Here is a 19,103-nt window from a genome sequence, read left to right as displayed (position 1 = left end):
ACTGAAATAGAACTGAAATAGAACTGAACTAGAACTGAACTAGAACTGAACTAGAACTGAACTAGAACTGAACTAGAACTAAACTAGAACTGAACTAGAACTGAACTAAAACTAAACTAGAACAGAACTAGAACTGAAATAGAACTGAAATAGAACTGAAATAGAACTGAACTAGAACTGAACTAGAACTGAATTAGAACTGAACTAGAACTGTACCAGAACTTAAATTGAATTGAAGTAGAACTAAACTTGAACTGAACTTGAATTGAACTGGAGCTTCATTAAAACTATTTATGTATTTTGAATTAAATTAAGTACTTATTACCTTTTTGTAAACTTACAGACTAAATTATTTTAACAAAAATTAAAAAAATTATGTGCTGCAAGCCAATGACTAAATTTCTTTGTTTTTACACTCAGCTGGCAGATACTATTTGGCGGGAGTTTGCAAAAAAGCTTATTTTGTTAAAAAAAAAGCTTTAAGTGCATTAATAGTGAATAAATTTTGTACATAGTGTTAATTAATATAACATAATACAAAAGTTTAACCAATTTGAATTGCTTTCCTTTTAACGTAAAAAGTTTATTTAAGTAATGATGTTTCTAATGTTTTTAATTTAACAGAGTTAAAAGCTTATTTCACTGGTGTTGTATCACATAATTAGTTTAAAAAGAACTTATTAAACATATAATTTCCTAATGAAATGTTGCTATTGCATTATGACAATCCTTGCAACGTTTTCCATTTAAAGGTACATATAAATAATATCTTTTAAACTTATAGATTAAACTTGCCTAATAGTTTAGAATAAATCTTAAAGAATAAATAAATTTATGTTAAAGTTCATTAAACGATTTCATTACTTTATTTTATTTCATCATTTACAAATTTTCTTTTTTTTTTGTATATCTAAACAAAATGTAACTTAAAACTACAACAAAAACTTTATATAATAAAGTAAAAATCCCAAACAAAGAAGCATTTCCTGCAATAACTATTTCAATTTAATGGCAGCTCTCAATTTAGCCGAACGACTACGACTGTTACGCATTATTTCCTCATCCTCTGGTACAATTACATGTTTATGCAATTGTTTCCATTTACTAGATACAAATGATTCCACCAACTCTTTATCGTGTGTTACATCATGACCACAATATTTCAAAGGTACCGGATTGGCTAAACCTTCTATGACATTGCCATTAAGATGACGTTTAACTATGGTATCTTCTAGAGAGTGAAAAGTAATGGCTACTAAACGTCCTTCCGGTTTTAGATATTCATTTGCCAAGATCATGCCATAATTGATTTCGTTTAATTCGTTATTAACGAAAATACGTAAAGCTTGAAAAGTTTTTGTGGCCACATGGGTGGGACGTTGCATTTTATCCATTCTAAAGGGTGTATCACTTAAACAAGAAGCCACCAGATCTGCCAACTGTTTGGTAGTTTCTATTTTATAGAAAGCAGCGCGTGCCTCCACAATAGCTCGGGCAATTTTTTTAGCTGCTTTTTCTTCACCATAAACTCTTAGAATTTTCACCAAATCTACTTCCTCTGCACGAGCTAAAACATCAGCTGCTGTTATTTGTTCGGTATTATTGTTAAAACCACGATCCATGCGCATATCTAAGGGACCATTTTTCGATATAGAAAAACCTCTATCAGCTTCATCAAATTGCATAGAGGAACATCTAAAATCGAAGAGAATACCATCTATACTATGACGTCCCACTTGATGATCTTTAAGTAGACGTGGTAGGTCAGAGAATTTTCCCAGTAAAGGTATTAATCTACCTTGATATTTAGAACTCATACTTTTAGCCAATTCATAAGCTACCGGATCACGATCTAAGGCAAACACTTTAATATCTTGATGTTGTTCCAAAAGTTGACTAGTATGGCCGCCAGCACCAAATGTCATATCAATAAATGTTTGCTGTGCTAAAGGTTTTAAATAGCTAATGGCTTCTTGACACAATACCGGTATATGTGGAGGTTTTGCGGCTGTTCTAGTGGTCTGTTGAGAACCTCCCATAGTGCAATAAGATTTTATTAATTGTTTACGCCACATTTTGTTAAGATTTGTGTTTTTAAGAGAAGTTGATGAGTAAAATTAATTCTTCTTTTTGTCCTCGTTTAAATATTGTAAAAATTCCGAAGATAACACTTGATTACACTGTTGAGCAGTTAGTCCAGTAGCTGTGGAACTGTAAATACGTGTATATTTACGTCCGTAGGTATTGTTGGCCAATCTTTCAAGTGAATCTATTTGTTTGGTGATTTTATCGGTGGCTTCTTGTGTTAAATTTGCTGGATTTGTTAAACTTTTTATATGTTTACGTATTTGCTCACCAAGATCCCTAATGATGAGAGTTATATAGGTATTTTATTTATGTTTTGTTTCTATTGAAAATTTCACTTTTTTGGATTATGAAAAATGCAAATGTGAGTTTATGTTATGTACGAATTAAATAAAAAAAATTATGGTTTTAAATAAAAGCAGTTAAATTTGTTAAATGTTGGATGAGTAGTTTTTAATAATATCGGTTTAATGTGTTAATAAAAACCATACAAAAAAAACATACCAGAGCTGGGTTTAAATGGCTTAAATGGGTTCAACATAAAACTCAAATTCCTATGGGTCGATTATGTATGACAACCGAATATTAGTTGCGTTGCCAGCTTCAAAATAAGAGAATGATTTAGGGCGAGTCTGATAAAGATAATCTTCATTCTTTGGTTAAACCTGGTTTAATATATGTTTTGTGTTTTTCAGTTATCAGTAAAGTTACTTATTATCTTAGTTTAACTGAGTGTAATTGACCAATTAAACTCAAGTTATAAGTGAGAAAATACAATTAACAAAAACAATAAAACAATGATTTCGGAAGAACAAAAACTTAATATTTTAAATAAATTGCAATTTTCTGATTTGTTTTGTTTTATTTATTATTGTTTTAAATGTTTATTTAACATTTTTCTAAAATTTTCCATTTTACAAAAGTATTGTTTGCAAAAAACAGCTGTTCATTGTTTATGTTTTTGAGTGAAACGTTGGCAATACTAACAAAGTTAACTGAGCTTAAATCTAAAACTGAAAAACACAATCATCGGTTAAACTCCGCCTAAATTAGTTCCGAGTTTAATCTAACAGCAAGTTAAGATTAGTTTAACTGAGGACTAAGAAACCCGCCCTTAGTCTAAAAATAGTTCAGTCTAACAAAAACTCATTGGATGAGGATTATTATTGAATAAAATATTAATTAATTATAAAGTTTCCAAAATATTGCCTAAAAACGTTTAGTATCCACATCATTTTTGCAACTAGCAACGCAAGTGAAATGGCAACCGTTATATACAATCGACCCACTAGTTTATTGTTGTAAAAGTTCGATTGTGCTCAATAGTTCAGTATTTCAGCAGTTTACTTTTGTTCAGCGCACAAAAAATTAGATTATTTAACTTTACGAGCTGCTTTTCTGATAGAAGTGAAAGAATTGTTGTACTTCTTTGGTTGCAACAAAAGACCTTTTTTCTTCTCGATCCAGGGTTTTTTTTTCAATGCTAAAGTTTTCCTTTTAATTTTTAATGACTTGTGAAACAGTATGACAATGAATCTTAAGATATATTCATATTTTTATATCCCTCACCTTCGTGAGAAGGGTATATATAAGTTTGTCATTCCGTTTGTAATTTCTATAATATAATTTTCCGACCCTATAAAGTATATATATTCTGGATCCTTATAGATAGCGGAGTCGTTTAAGCCATGTCCGCCTGTCTGTCTGTTGAAATCAGTTTTTAGAGGTCCCCAGATATCGGCGAAATCCTAATCATTAATAATTCAGTTAGACATGCTTTCGAGAATATCGCTATTTAAAATCAGCAAAATCGGTCTATAAATAACGGAGATATGAGCAAAAATCCGAGACAACCTCTGAAAAAATCCACATTTTTTTCATGCTTTGTTAAAGAAGCAAGAACAATATTGTGGATTGGATAAAGATGTACATGTGCGTGTGGAGATGTATTTGGTTTTTTTCAGTTGTGTATTTTTTTTTTTTTTTTTGTATGTTTGCATGCTGTTCCGTTCTCACGAAGATAAGTGGGTATAACTAGGGTTCTATAAATCGACTTTCGAATAATCGAACAATCGACTTTTTGTCGAAAAAAGTCGATGTCGACTATTTTGTTCCAAAAAAGTCGATAACCCGACTATCGTCTATGAAAAAAGTCGAAAAGTCGAAAAAAGTCGAAAAGTCGAAAAAAGTCGAAAAAAGTCGAAAAGTCGAAAAAAGTCGAAAAGTCGGAAAAAGTCGAAAAAAAATCGGAAAGTCGAAAAGTCGACTATTTATAAAATATTAAAAGTCGAAAAATCGACTTTTCATAAAATGCAAAAAGTCGAAAAGTCGACTTTTAATAAAATGCAAAAAGTCGAAAAGTCGACTTTTCATAAAGTGCAAAAAGTCGAAAAGACGACTTTTCGTTTCAACTATAGAACCCTAGGTATAACAAGAACAAGGAGATAAAGCAGTAATATGTTGGTAATACAGCTAATATTTGTTTGAGGGTGTTAATACAGTTTGACGGTGGTATTACAGTACAACGGTTAATATTTCTTTCTGCTATAGTTTATATTCGTGTGTGTGTATGTTATGTGTGACATGTGTGCAGATACAAAATAAATAAAAACTGTTTTTTAAAACATACTTTGTGAAGGGTATATAAAATTCGGCACAGCCGAATATAGAAATATTACTTGTTTTTATTATTTTTCACATACTTTTTTCCACCGAGTCTATTTTATTTCAAATAACAGATTTCGCTGATGCGTTTTATGCTAGTTTGTCTAATTTGTCCATGTCTATGACCGTTTTCAAAATTCTGCATAATTAATTAAATTGGCAAGTACATGAATACAGCTAATATTTAAACAAACATAATTGTTAAGCCTTAATGTTGCGCTAGACAATTTTAACCTTAATAAATCTTAAAGAAAAATCTTAACAACCACGTGTTTGAAAAAAAAAAACACCTCCAGAATATAAATTTATAAAAAAGTTTTTAAAACATACACTTATAGAATTGTAAATACATTTTATTTCACAATATAACGGCTGGAGTGATAGGAATTTTCCTAAATAAGACATTTTTTGTAGACATATTAAGAAACTTACTCTTGTCCAGTACCAAAAAGGTACTCTTCATCAATAAGTTGATAAGCATATTTGGAAGACATGGTTTCGATTATTTTGTTGCACAATCACACAAAGTATTAACAAACAATTGAAAAAACCACAATACAACACAAAAACTCTAATTTTATTTACAACAACTTTTAAAATACAAATTAAAGAAAGAATTAAAAAAACGAAAACTGTTCTGAAGCACAGCAAGTACCAACAGCAACTAAATCAACGATGGATAAATGTCATACACATTTATTTGTTTAAATCTATTAGATATATACACTTAAATATATTTTCTATCTATTGTACACCCCTCCGGTACCCTCTCGACTAGAACAACAACAAAATCCAAAGATTTAAAATGGAAAACTAAATCAAAATCTTAATCTCAATAACCCAGCTCAAATTACCGATTAGTAGCATGATAGATAAGTTGTAAGTTAAAAAGCAAGCTAAGTGTTAAGTGCAATGAAATGTAATGATAAGTTAGAGTTAACAGTATGCAATGGTTAATAATGGTCTATGATTGGAAAGCATTTCCAAAAAAAAATTGTTTACCTGCCGACTTTTGATTTTTCTGCTGGCCACTTTTCGAGTACTTTTAAAAATCTTTGGTATTGTACCGACATAATTTTGTGTTCTTTAATAGTTTTATTTTAAATTTATTAACATTTATTTTAATTTTCTTATTTAAATATTTAGAAAAATAACATTTTCTTTCAAAAGTTTTCTTTTACTAATAATTACACTCGCGTTTCGTAATGTTTTGGGCGCTTTAATTTAAACGTCAAAAACAGCTGTCCAAAAATATTTAGTACAAATGAAAACAATGAAATGTCATGCCGCACAAAACAATTTTTAGTGTTGGTAAACGTAAAATGTTAAAATTGGGCTAATAGGAAATTTGAAGTAAATATTTAAAGTAACATACACAATGTTAGCAAAAACTTAGTTTTTGGTCTATCCCTTTCTTGATCATAATTTTTCATATATTTTCCTTTCATTTGTAGTACAAAAATGTAACTAAATTTCTGTGAAAAAGTTGAACATACTTGATCGATAAAAATTTATACATATTATATAGAAAATTAAGAAAAATTAAAACTTGCGATTATTTTGTATATTCAAATTAAAAATTTGATTTTATAGATATTCCTCTTAATTTTCAAATAGTTTTTTATATAATATAAATATTCATTAAAAATATATAAATATTCATTGATAATTTTTGTTTTTAATATTTATATACAATAAACGTACAACAATGTAACTTAAGTTATGTGAAAAATTTGAACACACTTGTATGAAAAATTTGGTTGTTATTATTTTTAGTGCTGCCAGAAAACAAAATTTTTCTTATTTGATTTGAATGAAATACGAAAAATTTGTAATATAGAATATTGAAAAAAATATAAAATAATAACGGTTGTTCATAACTTAACTTCCTGGAAAACTTGTTTTAAAATATACTCGTTATTCGAAAACTAATGTGATGTCTGTTGAAGTCACGACAGTGTCGGAACGGCAAAATATCGGACAAGTTCTATTAGATCTAAATTTTCCACCTATAATTTGATACGGTCAAATTTTTTAGGAAATAAATTTCATCATAGAATTTTCATAACTTGGTCTTTGATATAACCCACTTAAAAAAAAGTAAACTTGGATTCAATAAATCATTAAAATTTGACAAAAACTATTAATTTGCATCCTATAAAAACAAGGTTACACTACTTTTTATATACAAAACTACAATTTAGAAAAAAATTTGAATTTAATACCATATTTCTACGACAAGTTTAATTACTTTATTTCGATCTCGGAATTAATAATAGTCAATTAGCTCGTTTCCACGATATATACGTAATTTGTTTTGGCAGTTTATCACCATGTTGTTTTTTATTTTATTTATTATTTTTTGGATATAAGTGCAAAGAAAATATAATTCATAACTGGAATGAATTTTGTAATAATTTGTATGTATTGAACATGAATTTTTTTCTCAAACCATTTTCATTAATAATATAAAAATGTGTTAATTTAAACATGAAAGACTTATTTTTGCTTTTTTTACTGATTTTATTTCATTTTCATAAAAAATGCAGTAAATATCCGTTACCTATTAGTATCTTCCATTTTTTAGAAAATAATCACATATTAGCGAATTTTTATGATAAATAGATAGAAATATTAGAAACAAAAATAAAAAAACATCACAAAATATAGCTAAAAAAACATTCTTCAGATAATTTTGCTAGAAACGCGCATATTTCATTGTTTAAATCTTAAAATCATAAGAAAATAAACAAGTGTCCAAAGAAAATTTCAAAAAGTATTATAGGTATTCTTCTAGATTATGTTGAAAAATATAAAAATGAAAAAAAAAATCATTTAGGAATTTATTATTAAATATTATTGACTTTAGTCAATGAAAACAGTTTATAATATGTATAATACAAATAATAAGTATGTATGTATGTATGTATGTTACAAAAAATAAGCTTTTTACATTATTTCAACAATTTCGAAAAATTTCTAAAAATTCTAAAAATTTTAAATTGGTAAAAATCCAAATAAAATAGAGAATTTAAAATTGAATTTAAGTAAATAAATGAGAATGTAGAAATTTCACTTGAAATCTACATAATTTTAGTTTAAATTAGGAAAAAATTAATTAAAATTAAGGAAAATTGTATTGAATATAATAGTATTTATGAGATTTCGAGCCAAATCTAGTTGATTTTAACTAGATTTGCCATACAAAATAAAATATACTCAAAATATAATAATTTTTGTAATGCAAATCTGTTTTTCCTAATTAATACTATAAAATATATGTGTTTCCTTCATAGAGATCACTTATCCACGTGTATATACAAAAAAGTAAATTTCCGTGCAACTCTGAAAAAAGTTTACCAAAAATTCCCTGTTTGTTTTCTTCTTGTACGTAGAATTTTTTGTCCTCTCTGCCAAAATTTCCTACCAGTCCTTTATAATATTTTTAGTACATTTTGACATTTTCCACAATTTGCTCTCACATATTGTCAAAATTTTTTTCTTGTCATTTTGACAATTCCTCAAAAAATGTCAAATTTTTTTTGTCAAAACTTCACTCTCACGTCGCTTTCGGAAACGTTCATTGGTGCTGCTGCTACACTGAGTCGCATGTCGACCTGTGGGAAAAAGTGAAAAAAGTGAAAGAATTTGATAAAACGAAACTTGGGAAATCATTCTAAATTGTTTAAATATAAAACAAATAGAGAAACGAACGAAACAAAAAAACAAATAATATCAAAAAATGTCCGGAATAATATCGATAACATCGCGACGTTTACCGCGTAATGTACTCAGTCTGGGTATGCAAGCGGCCCGTAGCCAAGAAGTAAGTAGTAAATGAAGGAATAAATGGATGAACTGCAGCCAATACCCTTACAGAAATGCAAGATTATTGAGTTACGAGCAAGAGGGTGTGGCGCGGGGTGGTCACAGCACACCTGCAAAGGGGTAATTGTGCTAAAGACACGAATGAAAAGAAAATTTTAAGCATCCCATGGATTATGTAATGTGGAAAAGTGTTAAAATTCTTAAAACAAAAACTTATGAATGAAAAACCAGAATGTTTTAGATTTTTTCCTAAGCAAATGTATGATTCACGTGACTTCTATTACTAAAAAAACAATATTAAAACATTTGTGTTTTATTAAAAAGTTTTTAAGCAAAATAATTTTTATTAAAAGTGTTGTGCAATCATTGATTTTCACTTTTTTTCTGTCTGCTGCTAAATTAATGTTTATCTTTTAGTTTTATTTTAATTTAAAAAAAAAATACTTGTGGCCAAAATTATTTTTACTTATTATTTGCCTTTTCGTTTAGGTTAAAAGTGCCAATGTTGTTCGTCAATATGCCAGATTAGCTACAGTCCAGGCTCAACTTTTTGCTGAATCCCAGTCTGCAGTAACTGTCAGCAGGTGAGTTTTCTTTTTAATTTAGTAATTTTTTTTTTTTGTAAACTTTTATTAATTGTTAATTTTTTTATAATTTCTAGACCTTTGGGCGTTATGGCCAGCAAAAGTTTCCATACCTCTGTTAGTTTGTGGAATTTGGAAACCATTAAAGTTCCCCCTTTTGCTGATTCCGTATCGGAAGGTGATGTCAAGTAAGTTTTATTTTATTTTATTCACTTTATTTAATTTTGTTTTATTTGCGCTTTCCTTTCCCCTTGTTTAACTTAAAACGTGTAAAGCGTTTTGTGTTAGTCAAGGTCCCGCAAGTGGGTCATTAGCTTTAAAACGGCTTTTGTTTATGTGTATTTTTTCTAAATGTCTACCCGTTTTTAGCTTCATTTAAAAAGTTTGAAACTCTTATTTTTTTATTGTATTTAAAGCAAAGTTTTTACTAGCAAAATGGATTTTATCAAAGAAGAATAGTGTTTTGTTACAATAAACTGAAAGTTGTCCATAAAATAAATAATAAACTATGGGACCATTGTAGATTCAAGTACTCTTCGATCACGTATTTTCTGTATACTGATCTTGATTTAATATTGATTTTTTATGATATTATAATATTCTTCTTCTTATTAAATAAACAAACTGAATTTTTAAAATTTGGTTTCCAACTGATTGCCGTGAATTCATTAAATACGTTAACGAATTGTTATCAATTTGTAAACAATAAACCATGTGAAAGTGGATTCTAAAATATTCACGAGTTCTTAATTAGAAACAAATAAATGGTATGAATATTTGGTATTCTTAAATCATGAAAGTATGAACTGAACTAGAACTGAATTAGAACTGAACTAGACATAAACTAGAACTGAACTAGAACTGAACTAAAACTGGACTAAAACTGGACTAAAAGTGAACTAGAACTGAACTAGAACTGAACTAGAACTGAACTAGAACTGAACTAGAACTGAACTAGAACTTAACTAGAACTGAACTAGAACTGAACTAGAACTGAACTAGAACTGAACTAGAACTGAACTAGAACTGAACTAGAATTGAACTAGAACTGAACTAGAACTGAACTGGAACTGAACTAGAACTGAACTAAATCTGAACTAGAACTGAACTGGAACTGAACTAGAACTGAACTAGAATTGAACTAGAACTGACCTAGAACTGAACTAGAACCGACTAAAAAGATTGACATCTATATAGATGTAAACATTATCAACTACAAGGTAATAAAACAATATACTACCCCAAAGAATAAATTACTATCCCCAACAAAACCTACTTTTTTTCTTTAAATTCAAGTACAGAATTTGCGAAATTTTTATTTAAAAAATAATAAAATGTTTTTGTTTAAATCTACAACCAGAATATTTTACATTTAAAATTTTAAAGGTTGTCTGTGTTTCCCTTGTCGCTTATAAAATTTACATGTAACTAAATTATTTAAACAGTGATTTTTTCAATGACTTATTTTGAAAGCTCAGACACATATGATTTTTAATTAGTGTAGCGCTTAGCAAAACTCGTCTGTGTAAATGACAGCCGTCTTTTTAAAAAGTTTACAATTTGATTATGCAAAAAAGCAAAATTTGTATGTATAATAATGTTGTTTAAAATAACAATTTGTTTTACAAATAAATTACTTTCACTATGATTTGATTGCAAGTACTTATAGATAATAAATCTATTATCATATTGTTATTTCTTTTGGACATGTGGTATTTTGTTTGAAAATTCCTAAAACTATATTAATTACGTCTACTTTACAGCATTCGTTGTTACCACCAGTTGAATAACCAAATTGATAAAGTAGAAAGAAGGCTTGGTGTTCTTAACATCAATGTTATCTAGATTATAATAGAATTAATGATAAGATTAAACAGAAATTTCCATTCAAACATCCTCAAGGTTTAATAAAAAGCGTTTTAAATAAAAATAAAAACATATATTATAAAATAAATAAAACAAAAATTTAAAGAAAAATCAATAATTTTCGACATTTTCACAACTATTCAACAATTGTTTGTTTACAACTTTTAATTGTTTCCAATCCATTTTCTATTTCCTTTTAGATTCACTTGCAAGGTTGGCGACTATGTCAAGGTCGATCAAACTGTTATGGAAATCGAAACTGATAAGACCACTGTTGGTGTACCAGCACCCTTTGGCGGTATTATTAAGGAAATTTTGGTCAGCGATGGTGATACCGTGAAAGCTGGTCAAGCTTTATTCAAATTGGAGAAAGCTGATGCCGGTGCTGCCCCAGCTGCCGCTCCCAAAGCCGATACACCACCTCCACCACCAGCAGCTAAACCAGCCGCTGCTGCTCCTCCACCACCACCAGCTGCTAAGCCTGCTGCTGCCGCTGCACCACCACCACCAAAACCAGCAGCTCCACGTCCCCCACCACCACCACCAGCAGCTCCATCTGCCTCTATTCCATCAGCATCTATTCCACGTGCTCCTGGTATAGTTCCACCACAGGTTAAGGTACCACCAAGCGATTATTCACGTCAAATCACTGGTACTCGTACTGAACAACGTGTCAAAATGAACCGTATGCGTCAAAAGATTGCCGCCCGTTTGAAGGAAGCCCAAAATGTTAACGCCATGTTGACAACATTCAATGAAATTGATATGAGGTAAGTTAATCTGTCTTGTGGATCTAAACTAGAACTGAATTTGAACTGAACAAGAACTGAAATAGAACTGAACTAGAACTAAACTAGAACTGAAATAGAACTGAACTAGAACTGAACTGGAATTGAACTAGAACTGAACTAGAACTGAACTGAACTAGAACTGAACTAGAACTGAACTAGAACTGAACTAGAACTGAACTAGAACTGAACTAGAACTGAACTAGAACTGAACTAGAACTGAACTAGAACTGAACTAGAACTGAACTAGAACTGAACTAGAACTGAACTAGAACTGAACTAGAACTGAACTAGAACTAATCTAGAACTGAACTAGAACTGAACTAGAACTGAACTAGAACTGAACTAGAAGTAACTAGAAGTAACTAGAACTGAACTAGAACTGAACTAGAACTGAACTAGGACTGAACTAGAACTAGAACTGCAAAATTTTATGAGATATTCTGACATTTTTTCTATAGCAAAAGTTATTATTTGTCAATTGCTAAATATATTATTACTTTTCCAGTGGTGCTATGGCCTTCCGTAAGGAACACTTGGAAGCCTTCCAAAAGAAATTTGGCATTAAGATTGGCTTCATGTCCATCTTCACTAAAGCTGCTGCCTATGCCTTGCAAGATCAACCTGTTGTAAATGCGGTTATTGATGGTGCTGTAAGTATAAATTTGAATACTACTTAATTTGAATTTGAATGCTGGTTTCAAGACAAAGTTTTAATTAAAGCAACAAGGATTTTAAATATAAGTTTATTCTTTAAAAAGTTTAAATATGTCATTTTAAACGGTTTTGATAGTTTATAATAGTTTAAATGTATTTCATTATTAAAGCTTTAAATAGTTTAAATAATTTTGAATTTCAAGAAACCATCGATCATTTGCAATTAAAAATTGTGATTACATATATTATAATATAATAATAAATTATCAAATGATTATTAGGGATAAAATTATTTAAAAAAACATTCATTCATTTTATTTAAAATGAATGAAAGAGAGAAGCTTTTTTAATTTCTTTCATATTTATCAAGATTGTTCTAAAATATCGTAAAAATTGGATATTTTTTCTACAGTCGCTATGTTTATTTTTATGTTTTCTTTTTATCGTTTTGATAACTTTATCTGAAAAAAAATTAACAACATTTATATAAATATTAAAAAAAACACACAATGACAAACTTTATATTTTACTGCAATAAGCTTTTGGTTGTTGGCTTTCATTAAACTTTTTTCGTTTGCCTACGTAACCATTTCTTTAATTTGATCTTTTCTTTTCGTCATTATTATCGTTTTAACAAATACATATTTCTTTAAATATTTTGTGGCAATTTTTGTATTTCTTTTTATTATTATTATTATTTTTCCCTAAAGCAATCATAGACATACATATACATACATCAGTTTTACGCAATTTTTTAGTTATTTTGTGAAATACTTTTTAATTTTATTTTCTAGGTCTGCTGACTTGTGACGTCAGTTTGATTTCCAAAATTTAAAATCGTGATGATCATGAGTCAACAATTTACTTTTTGCAGATTTTGTTAGCTTTTGCTTTTTGTTTATTTACTTATTTATGTTTTAATTTCTTTATTTATGCGCATAATTTGTACATACATACTTACTATGTATATATAACTAGGTGAAGAAGTTTAAATAAGATTTGTTGTTTATATAAGATGGAATGCTCTCTTTTTCTCTCTTTCTCTTTTATATAAAAAAATGGAATGATAAGAAAATGTTTACATCAGGCATGGAAAATTTAAATTCTTAATAAAACAAACATTATAACAATAAGAGTTTTAAATAACTAAACTATTTTTTGCTAGATTACAAAATAGACTATAGTATACATTAGTAACTAGGTTACAGGCTAGGCTAATACTGAACTATGAACTAGGCTATTTACTATAATTTTTACTGGATTATAAACTAGGTTGTATACTAGACTATAGAATAGACTATATATTAGACTATATACTATAGACTTGATTATAGATTAGACTATAGACTTGACTTTAGACTAGACTATAGACTATACTATGGGCTAGACTTTAGACTAGACTAAAGACTAGACTATAGACTAGACTATAGACTAGACTATAGACTAGACTATAGACTAGACTATAGACTAGACTATAGACTAGACTATAGACTAGACTATAGACTAGACTATAGACTAGACTATAGACTAGACTATAGACTAGACTATAGACTAGACTATAGAGTAGACTATAGACTAGACCATAGACTAGACTATAGACTAGACTATAGACTAGACTATAGACTAGACTATAGACGAGACTATAGATTAAACTATAGACTAGACTATAGACCAGACTGTAGACTAGACTATAGATTAGACTATAGACTAGACTATAGACTAGACTATAGACTAGACTATAGACTAGACTATAGACTAGACTATAGACTAGACTAAAGACTAGACTAAAGACTAGACTACAGACTAGACTATAGACTAGACCATAGACTAGACTATAGACTAGACTATAGACTAGACTATAGACTAGACTATAGACTAGACTAAAGACTAGACTACAGACTAGACTATAGACTAGACTATAGACTAGACTATAGACTAGACTATAGACTAGACTATAGACTAGACTATAGACTAGACTATAGACTGGACTATAGACTAGACTATAGACTAGACTAGACTATAGATTAGACTATAGAATAGATTATAGACTAGACTATAGATTAGACTATAGACAAGACTATATACTCGACTATAGACTAGACAATATACTAGACTAGAAGTTTGTTAAAATCACATGAAATAAAAATAAATATTTTACCTTCTTTTTGACAATTACAGGAAATCGTATATCGTGATTATGTTGATATTTCTGTAGCCGTTGCTACCCCCAAGGGTTTGGTGGTGCCTGTTATCAGAAATGTTGAAAGCATGAATTATGCTGATATTGAAATTGCTATGGCTGCTTTGGGTGACAAGGCTCGCAAGGGTGCTATTGCTGTTGAAGATATGGACGGTGGTACCTTCACCATTAGTAATGGTGGTGTATTCGGTTCCCTTATGGGTACACCTATTATCAATCCACCACAAAGTGCTATCTTGGGTATGCATGGTATCTTTGAGAGACCCGTTGCTGTTAAGGGACAGGTATATATGATTATAAAGTAATTTGAAAATTTAAAATTATAACGATTTATATATTTTTTTCTTCATTATTTAACAGGTTGTCATTCGCCCCATGATGTATGTTGCTCTAACTTACGATCACCGATTGATTGATGGTCGTGAGGCTGTTATGTTCTTGCGTAAAATTAAGGCTGCCGTTGAAGATCCCAGAATTATTTTAGCTGGCTTGTAAATTAAAACTCTCGCAAGTTAAACATAAAAGTTTTCATATCTTTGTAGAACAATGAATAAATTCTTTTATGTTTGCTGTTGTAGTCTTGTATACAAAAACAAAAAATCCAAACACTCACACACACAAAAAGTTTAAACAGCTTGCATATGAAAATGAAATGAATAAAAGTCTACTAATTTAATCACTGGAAACAAACCAAACCAACTTATAAAAAAACAAAGTAAAAACTCTAAAACACAAGTTTTATTTCGTAAATAAAAATATAAATTTATAAAACTATCAAAATCAATATTGTTGTTTAAACTTTTAAAAAGAAATATTAAATGTATAATATGTCTATGCAATGTACCGGCTAATAATTCTATACTTTCTACGTTTAGTTTGCTGACACAATCATCTATTAACTACAATATAATTCTTCTATTTTTTATGTTTGTGTAAATGTTTTATTTTAATTTATTAAAGAAACCAAAAATTAAAAAAAAGAACAAAAAAATAACAAAAAATATTGTTTTAAAAACCAATACAATGCAAATGTATATTTTATTTTTAATTGGTATTATTTTTTAATGGCTTTTTGCGTAATTTTTGTTTGTTTTCCACCGAACCCATAATCGTTGTTTCAAGAAGTGTATCCTTTGCTTGCCAAAGTTTGTACGTTAATGAAAATCTACATTCGGGCACATAACTGGGCAAGTTATCGGCTTTAAAGTATAGATTTTTAATATTGACTTCGGTGTTCTGAAATTGAAAAGAAACAACTTTTACAATTGTTTTAATTTTTTTAATCATTCCTATACTCACCTTTTTAACGGGACATTCTTTGGGAAAATTTTCGGAATACAAATAAACCTCATCTCGCATAAGTTTTAACATTTGCATAATATTGCTATTTTCGACAAAGGAACAAGCATCAAATGATGTATTGATTAAAACAAAATCCGGTTGGCTGTTACGTTTTATGGTTAAGATTACATTAAACATGGCCTTATCGATTTCTTCCTTAAACTTTACATTAAAATTTAATCCTCCCTTATAACTGTCCACACCAATCGAACAGTTGATATAGGATATTTTAGAACTATTACTAAAACATGTTACATCCGTTAGGTGAACATTGAAAGGACGCTTAAAATTGATTTCTTTAATTAAAAAAAAGAAAACTTTTTCTCTTTATAAAAATAATATCTTATTTAACCGGGATAAGACACGTTTTAAATTATATTTTTTCATTGTTTCTAATCAAAGAGGTTTAACAACATAGTCAGAAGATGTTTTTAAAAACCTATGAATATTATTTATTTTAAAATTGTTAAGTTCCAAAGATTGAAGAATTTAGTTAATCTATATACATATAAATTTTTTATCACAACATTGAATGTTTTATAAAAACGAAGAATACAATTGTAAATGTAATATGAACTTAAAGGGCCTTATGCAAAAACGATTATTAAAGTTAACAATGGTTTACTACACACTTTTTCCATATAAAAATAGGTTTTAACAACCATTGTTAACTTAATCGTTTTTGCATAAGGCGGAAAAACTTTAATTTTGTATTTTAATGACACTATAATTTGTTGTTGTTGTTGTAACAGCTAAAATTTTACAATAATCTAATTGGAGGGTTCTACATCAATGTCCAGTCCTAAAAATTGGGCTACTTCAACTACATGTGTTCATAAATCGATTGGACAGAGTGAAGTAGGGTTTTGCTGAGCAGTTGAATATGTGGTGGTTGTCATGATGACCCTGACCACGCGCAGGACATTCGTTGGGAACGGCACGGTTTAATACGTGACCAGTAGGCACTGAGCCTGTTGCTCCATCCCGAGCTTATTTGTTAAAGAATTACTCTTGTTTTCCGCAGCAGGTTTTCTTCCGTGTCTGCTATGGGCGGTGGGTGACCTCCAAAGTTAATACAGCTGTCAATGGGATGACAATCTTTGGCAGTGTATGACTCGGGTTGTTCTGGAGCGAAGGTCCAATTGTCGTTTAAATGTAGTAATCAGTTTTAGTTATTTCGATAGATAGATGGATAGATAGATAGATAAATAAATACATAGATAGGTAGATAGATAGATAGATAGATAGATAGATAGGTAGATAGATAGATAGATAGATAGATAGATAGATAGATAGATAGGTAGATAGATAGATAGATAGATAGATAGATAGATAGATAGATAGATAGGTAGATAGATAGATAGATAGATAGATAGATAGATAGATAGATAGATAGATAGATTGACAGATAAATAGATAGATAGATAGATAGATAGATAGATAGATAGATAGATTGACAGATAGTTAGATAGATAGATAGATAGATAGATAGATAGATAGATAGATAGATAGATAGATAGATAGATAGATAGATAGATAGATAGATAGATAGATAGATAGATAGATAGATAGATAGATTGATAGATAGATAGATAGATAGCTATATAGATAGTTTGCCAGTTAGTTTTTTAGTTAGTTTGGCAGTTATTTAGTTAGTTAATTAGTTAGTTAGTTAGTTAATTTATTAGTTAGTTAGTTTGTTAGTAAGTTAGTTGGTAAGTTAGTTAGTTAGTTAGTTAGAGTTAGTTAGTTAGAGTTAGTTAGTTAATTACTTTCTTAGTTAGTTAGTTAGTTAGTTAGTTAGTTAGTTAGTTAGTTAGTTAGTTAGTAATTTAATTGGTTAGTTAGTTAGTTAGTTGGATAGTTAGTTAGTTAATTAGTTAATTAGTAAGTTAGGTTGTTAGTTAGCTAAATTCTAAATTATCCAAACTAGCAGCATTTTGTTGTTGTTTTCATATATTTATACTTACGTCCTACACGATTACAGTGGGAAAGGTATTATGGACTTGTGTTGATGTTTGTAAAGCAAATAATCGAGTTTGCGACGTTCGTCTCTTCTTCTAAGTAAACCTTGTTTCCATAAGACTACTGACTAATCTCCCAACTAGACTATGGATAAACACACGGATTAGTTTTTGAATCTCTTGACTATTAGCCAGCCTATTGTGGAATATACTATTGACTAAATTATAAATAGATTCTGGTCCATGGATTAGACAAAAGGTGAGTTAATAAACTATGTTATGAACTAGAAAGGCGTAATACATAAAAAATAGGTAATTACTACCAAATTATCCATTTCTGTTCGAATAATAAACAATATATTTTTAATGCAAAATATTTTAGCAGAAATGTATTCTTTTATATATACTTTTACACAATTTTTGTATACACAATTAAATGTATAAATCATTTCTATCCCTTCTATATAAACTTTTTTGTCGAGTTTTCGGGGAAAATGCTTTTAAGTTTACGATATTTAAAACCAAGTGTCTTTGTTCGACCCATAAACAAAGGTCGACTTTTCATAAAATGCTAAAAGTCGAAAAGTCGACTTTTCATAAAATGCAAAAAGTCGAAAAGTCGAATTTTCGTTTCAACTATAGAACCCTAATTCTAACCTTAGGCCTAGGTGTATTTCTTCGGCTAGTGACATGATTGGCCATACGAATGATTGAGTGTTATCTCTATCTAATTTTTATCTGCAATTTGTCAAAATCAGCTGTTTGTTTTCATTGCTTGGAGACAAATAAAAGTAATATTTACAAATAAATATGTAATTTATTAATTAATTTGTTAAAATAATGTAACAAACTTATTTTTGTATTAAACACACATATAATTATTCCGAAAAATTTAAAAACAAACATCAACAACAACATGACAATGAACTGTCAAAACGAATTACAAATTTGTCGTAGAAATGGGTTAATTTGCGATTATCATTTAACTGCTCGTGTGAACTTGGTATAATAGATTGAAATGTCAACAAGTTGTTTTTGCGTATTGAAAAAAATTAAACATTTTTAATTGGTTCAACTAAATATTTAAAACAGATTTATCAAATTTATTAATTTAAACTGCAAAACT

At 29.1% G+C, this 19,103-nt stretch overlaps 3 protein-coding genes across 3 annotated transcripts in view; 1 reads left to right on the top strand and 2 right to left on the bottom strand.

Annotated features, from left to right (window-relative positions):
- Positions 1-5,963, bottom strand: part of LOC111683241 (C-1-tetrahydrofolate synthase, cytoplasmic) — an 11,969-nt gene extending 6,006 nt beyond the window's left edge. Inside the window, exons 1-3 of the mRNA XM_046947941.1 lie at positions 5,752-5,963; positions 2,120-2,364; positions 1,014-2,032 (exon numbers count right to left, since the gene is read on the bottom strand). Coding sequence (XP_046803897.1) covers positions 1,014-2,032; positions 2,120-2,364; positions 5,752-5,822 — 1,335 coding nt within the window. The 5' untranslated portion in view covers positions 5,823-5,963. The remainder of the gene's footprint in view (positions 1-1,013; positions 2,033-2,119; positions 2,365-5,751) is intronic.
- On the bottom strand, positions 844-2,217 carry LOC124418428 (probable methyltransferase-like protein 15 homolog). The gene has a single exon (XM_046950655.1). It carries the CDS (start codon positions 2,073-2,075, stop codon positions 996-998), a length of 1,080 nt encoding a protein of 359 aa, XP_046806611.1. The 5' UTR covers positions 2,076-2,217; the 3' UTR covers positions 844-995.
- Positions 5,964-8,309: 2,346 nt separating the features above from the next.
- On the top strand, positions 8,310-15,456 carry LOC111683234 (dihydrolipoyllysine-residue succinyltransferase component of 2-oxoglutarate dehydrogenase complex, mitochondrial). The gene is made up of 7 exons (XM_023445287.2): positions 8,310-8,575; positions 9,067-9,161; positions 9,239-9,349; positions 11,228-11,797; positions 12,324-12,468; positions 14,651-14,956; positions 15,033-15,456. The coding sequence occupies exons 1-7, from the start codon at positions 8,492-8,494 to the stop codon at positions 15,165-15,167; spliced, it is 1,446 nt and encodes a 481-aa protein (XP_023301055.2). The 5' UTR covers positions 8,310-8,491; the 3' UTR covers positions 15,168-15,456.
- Positions 15,457-19,103: the final 3,647 nt, after the last annotated feature.

The sequence above is a fragment of the Lucilia cuprina genome, chromosome 4, assembly GCF_022045245.1.
Source record: "Lucilia cuprina isolate Lc7/37 chromosome 4, ASM2204524v1, whole genome shotgun sequence".
Taxonomy (NCBI): domain Eukaryota; kingdom Metazoa; phylum Arthropoda; class Insecta; order Diptera; family Calliphoridae; genus Lucilia; species Lucilia cuprina.
This window is presented reverse-complemented; position numbering and strand designations above follow the sequence as displayed.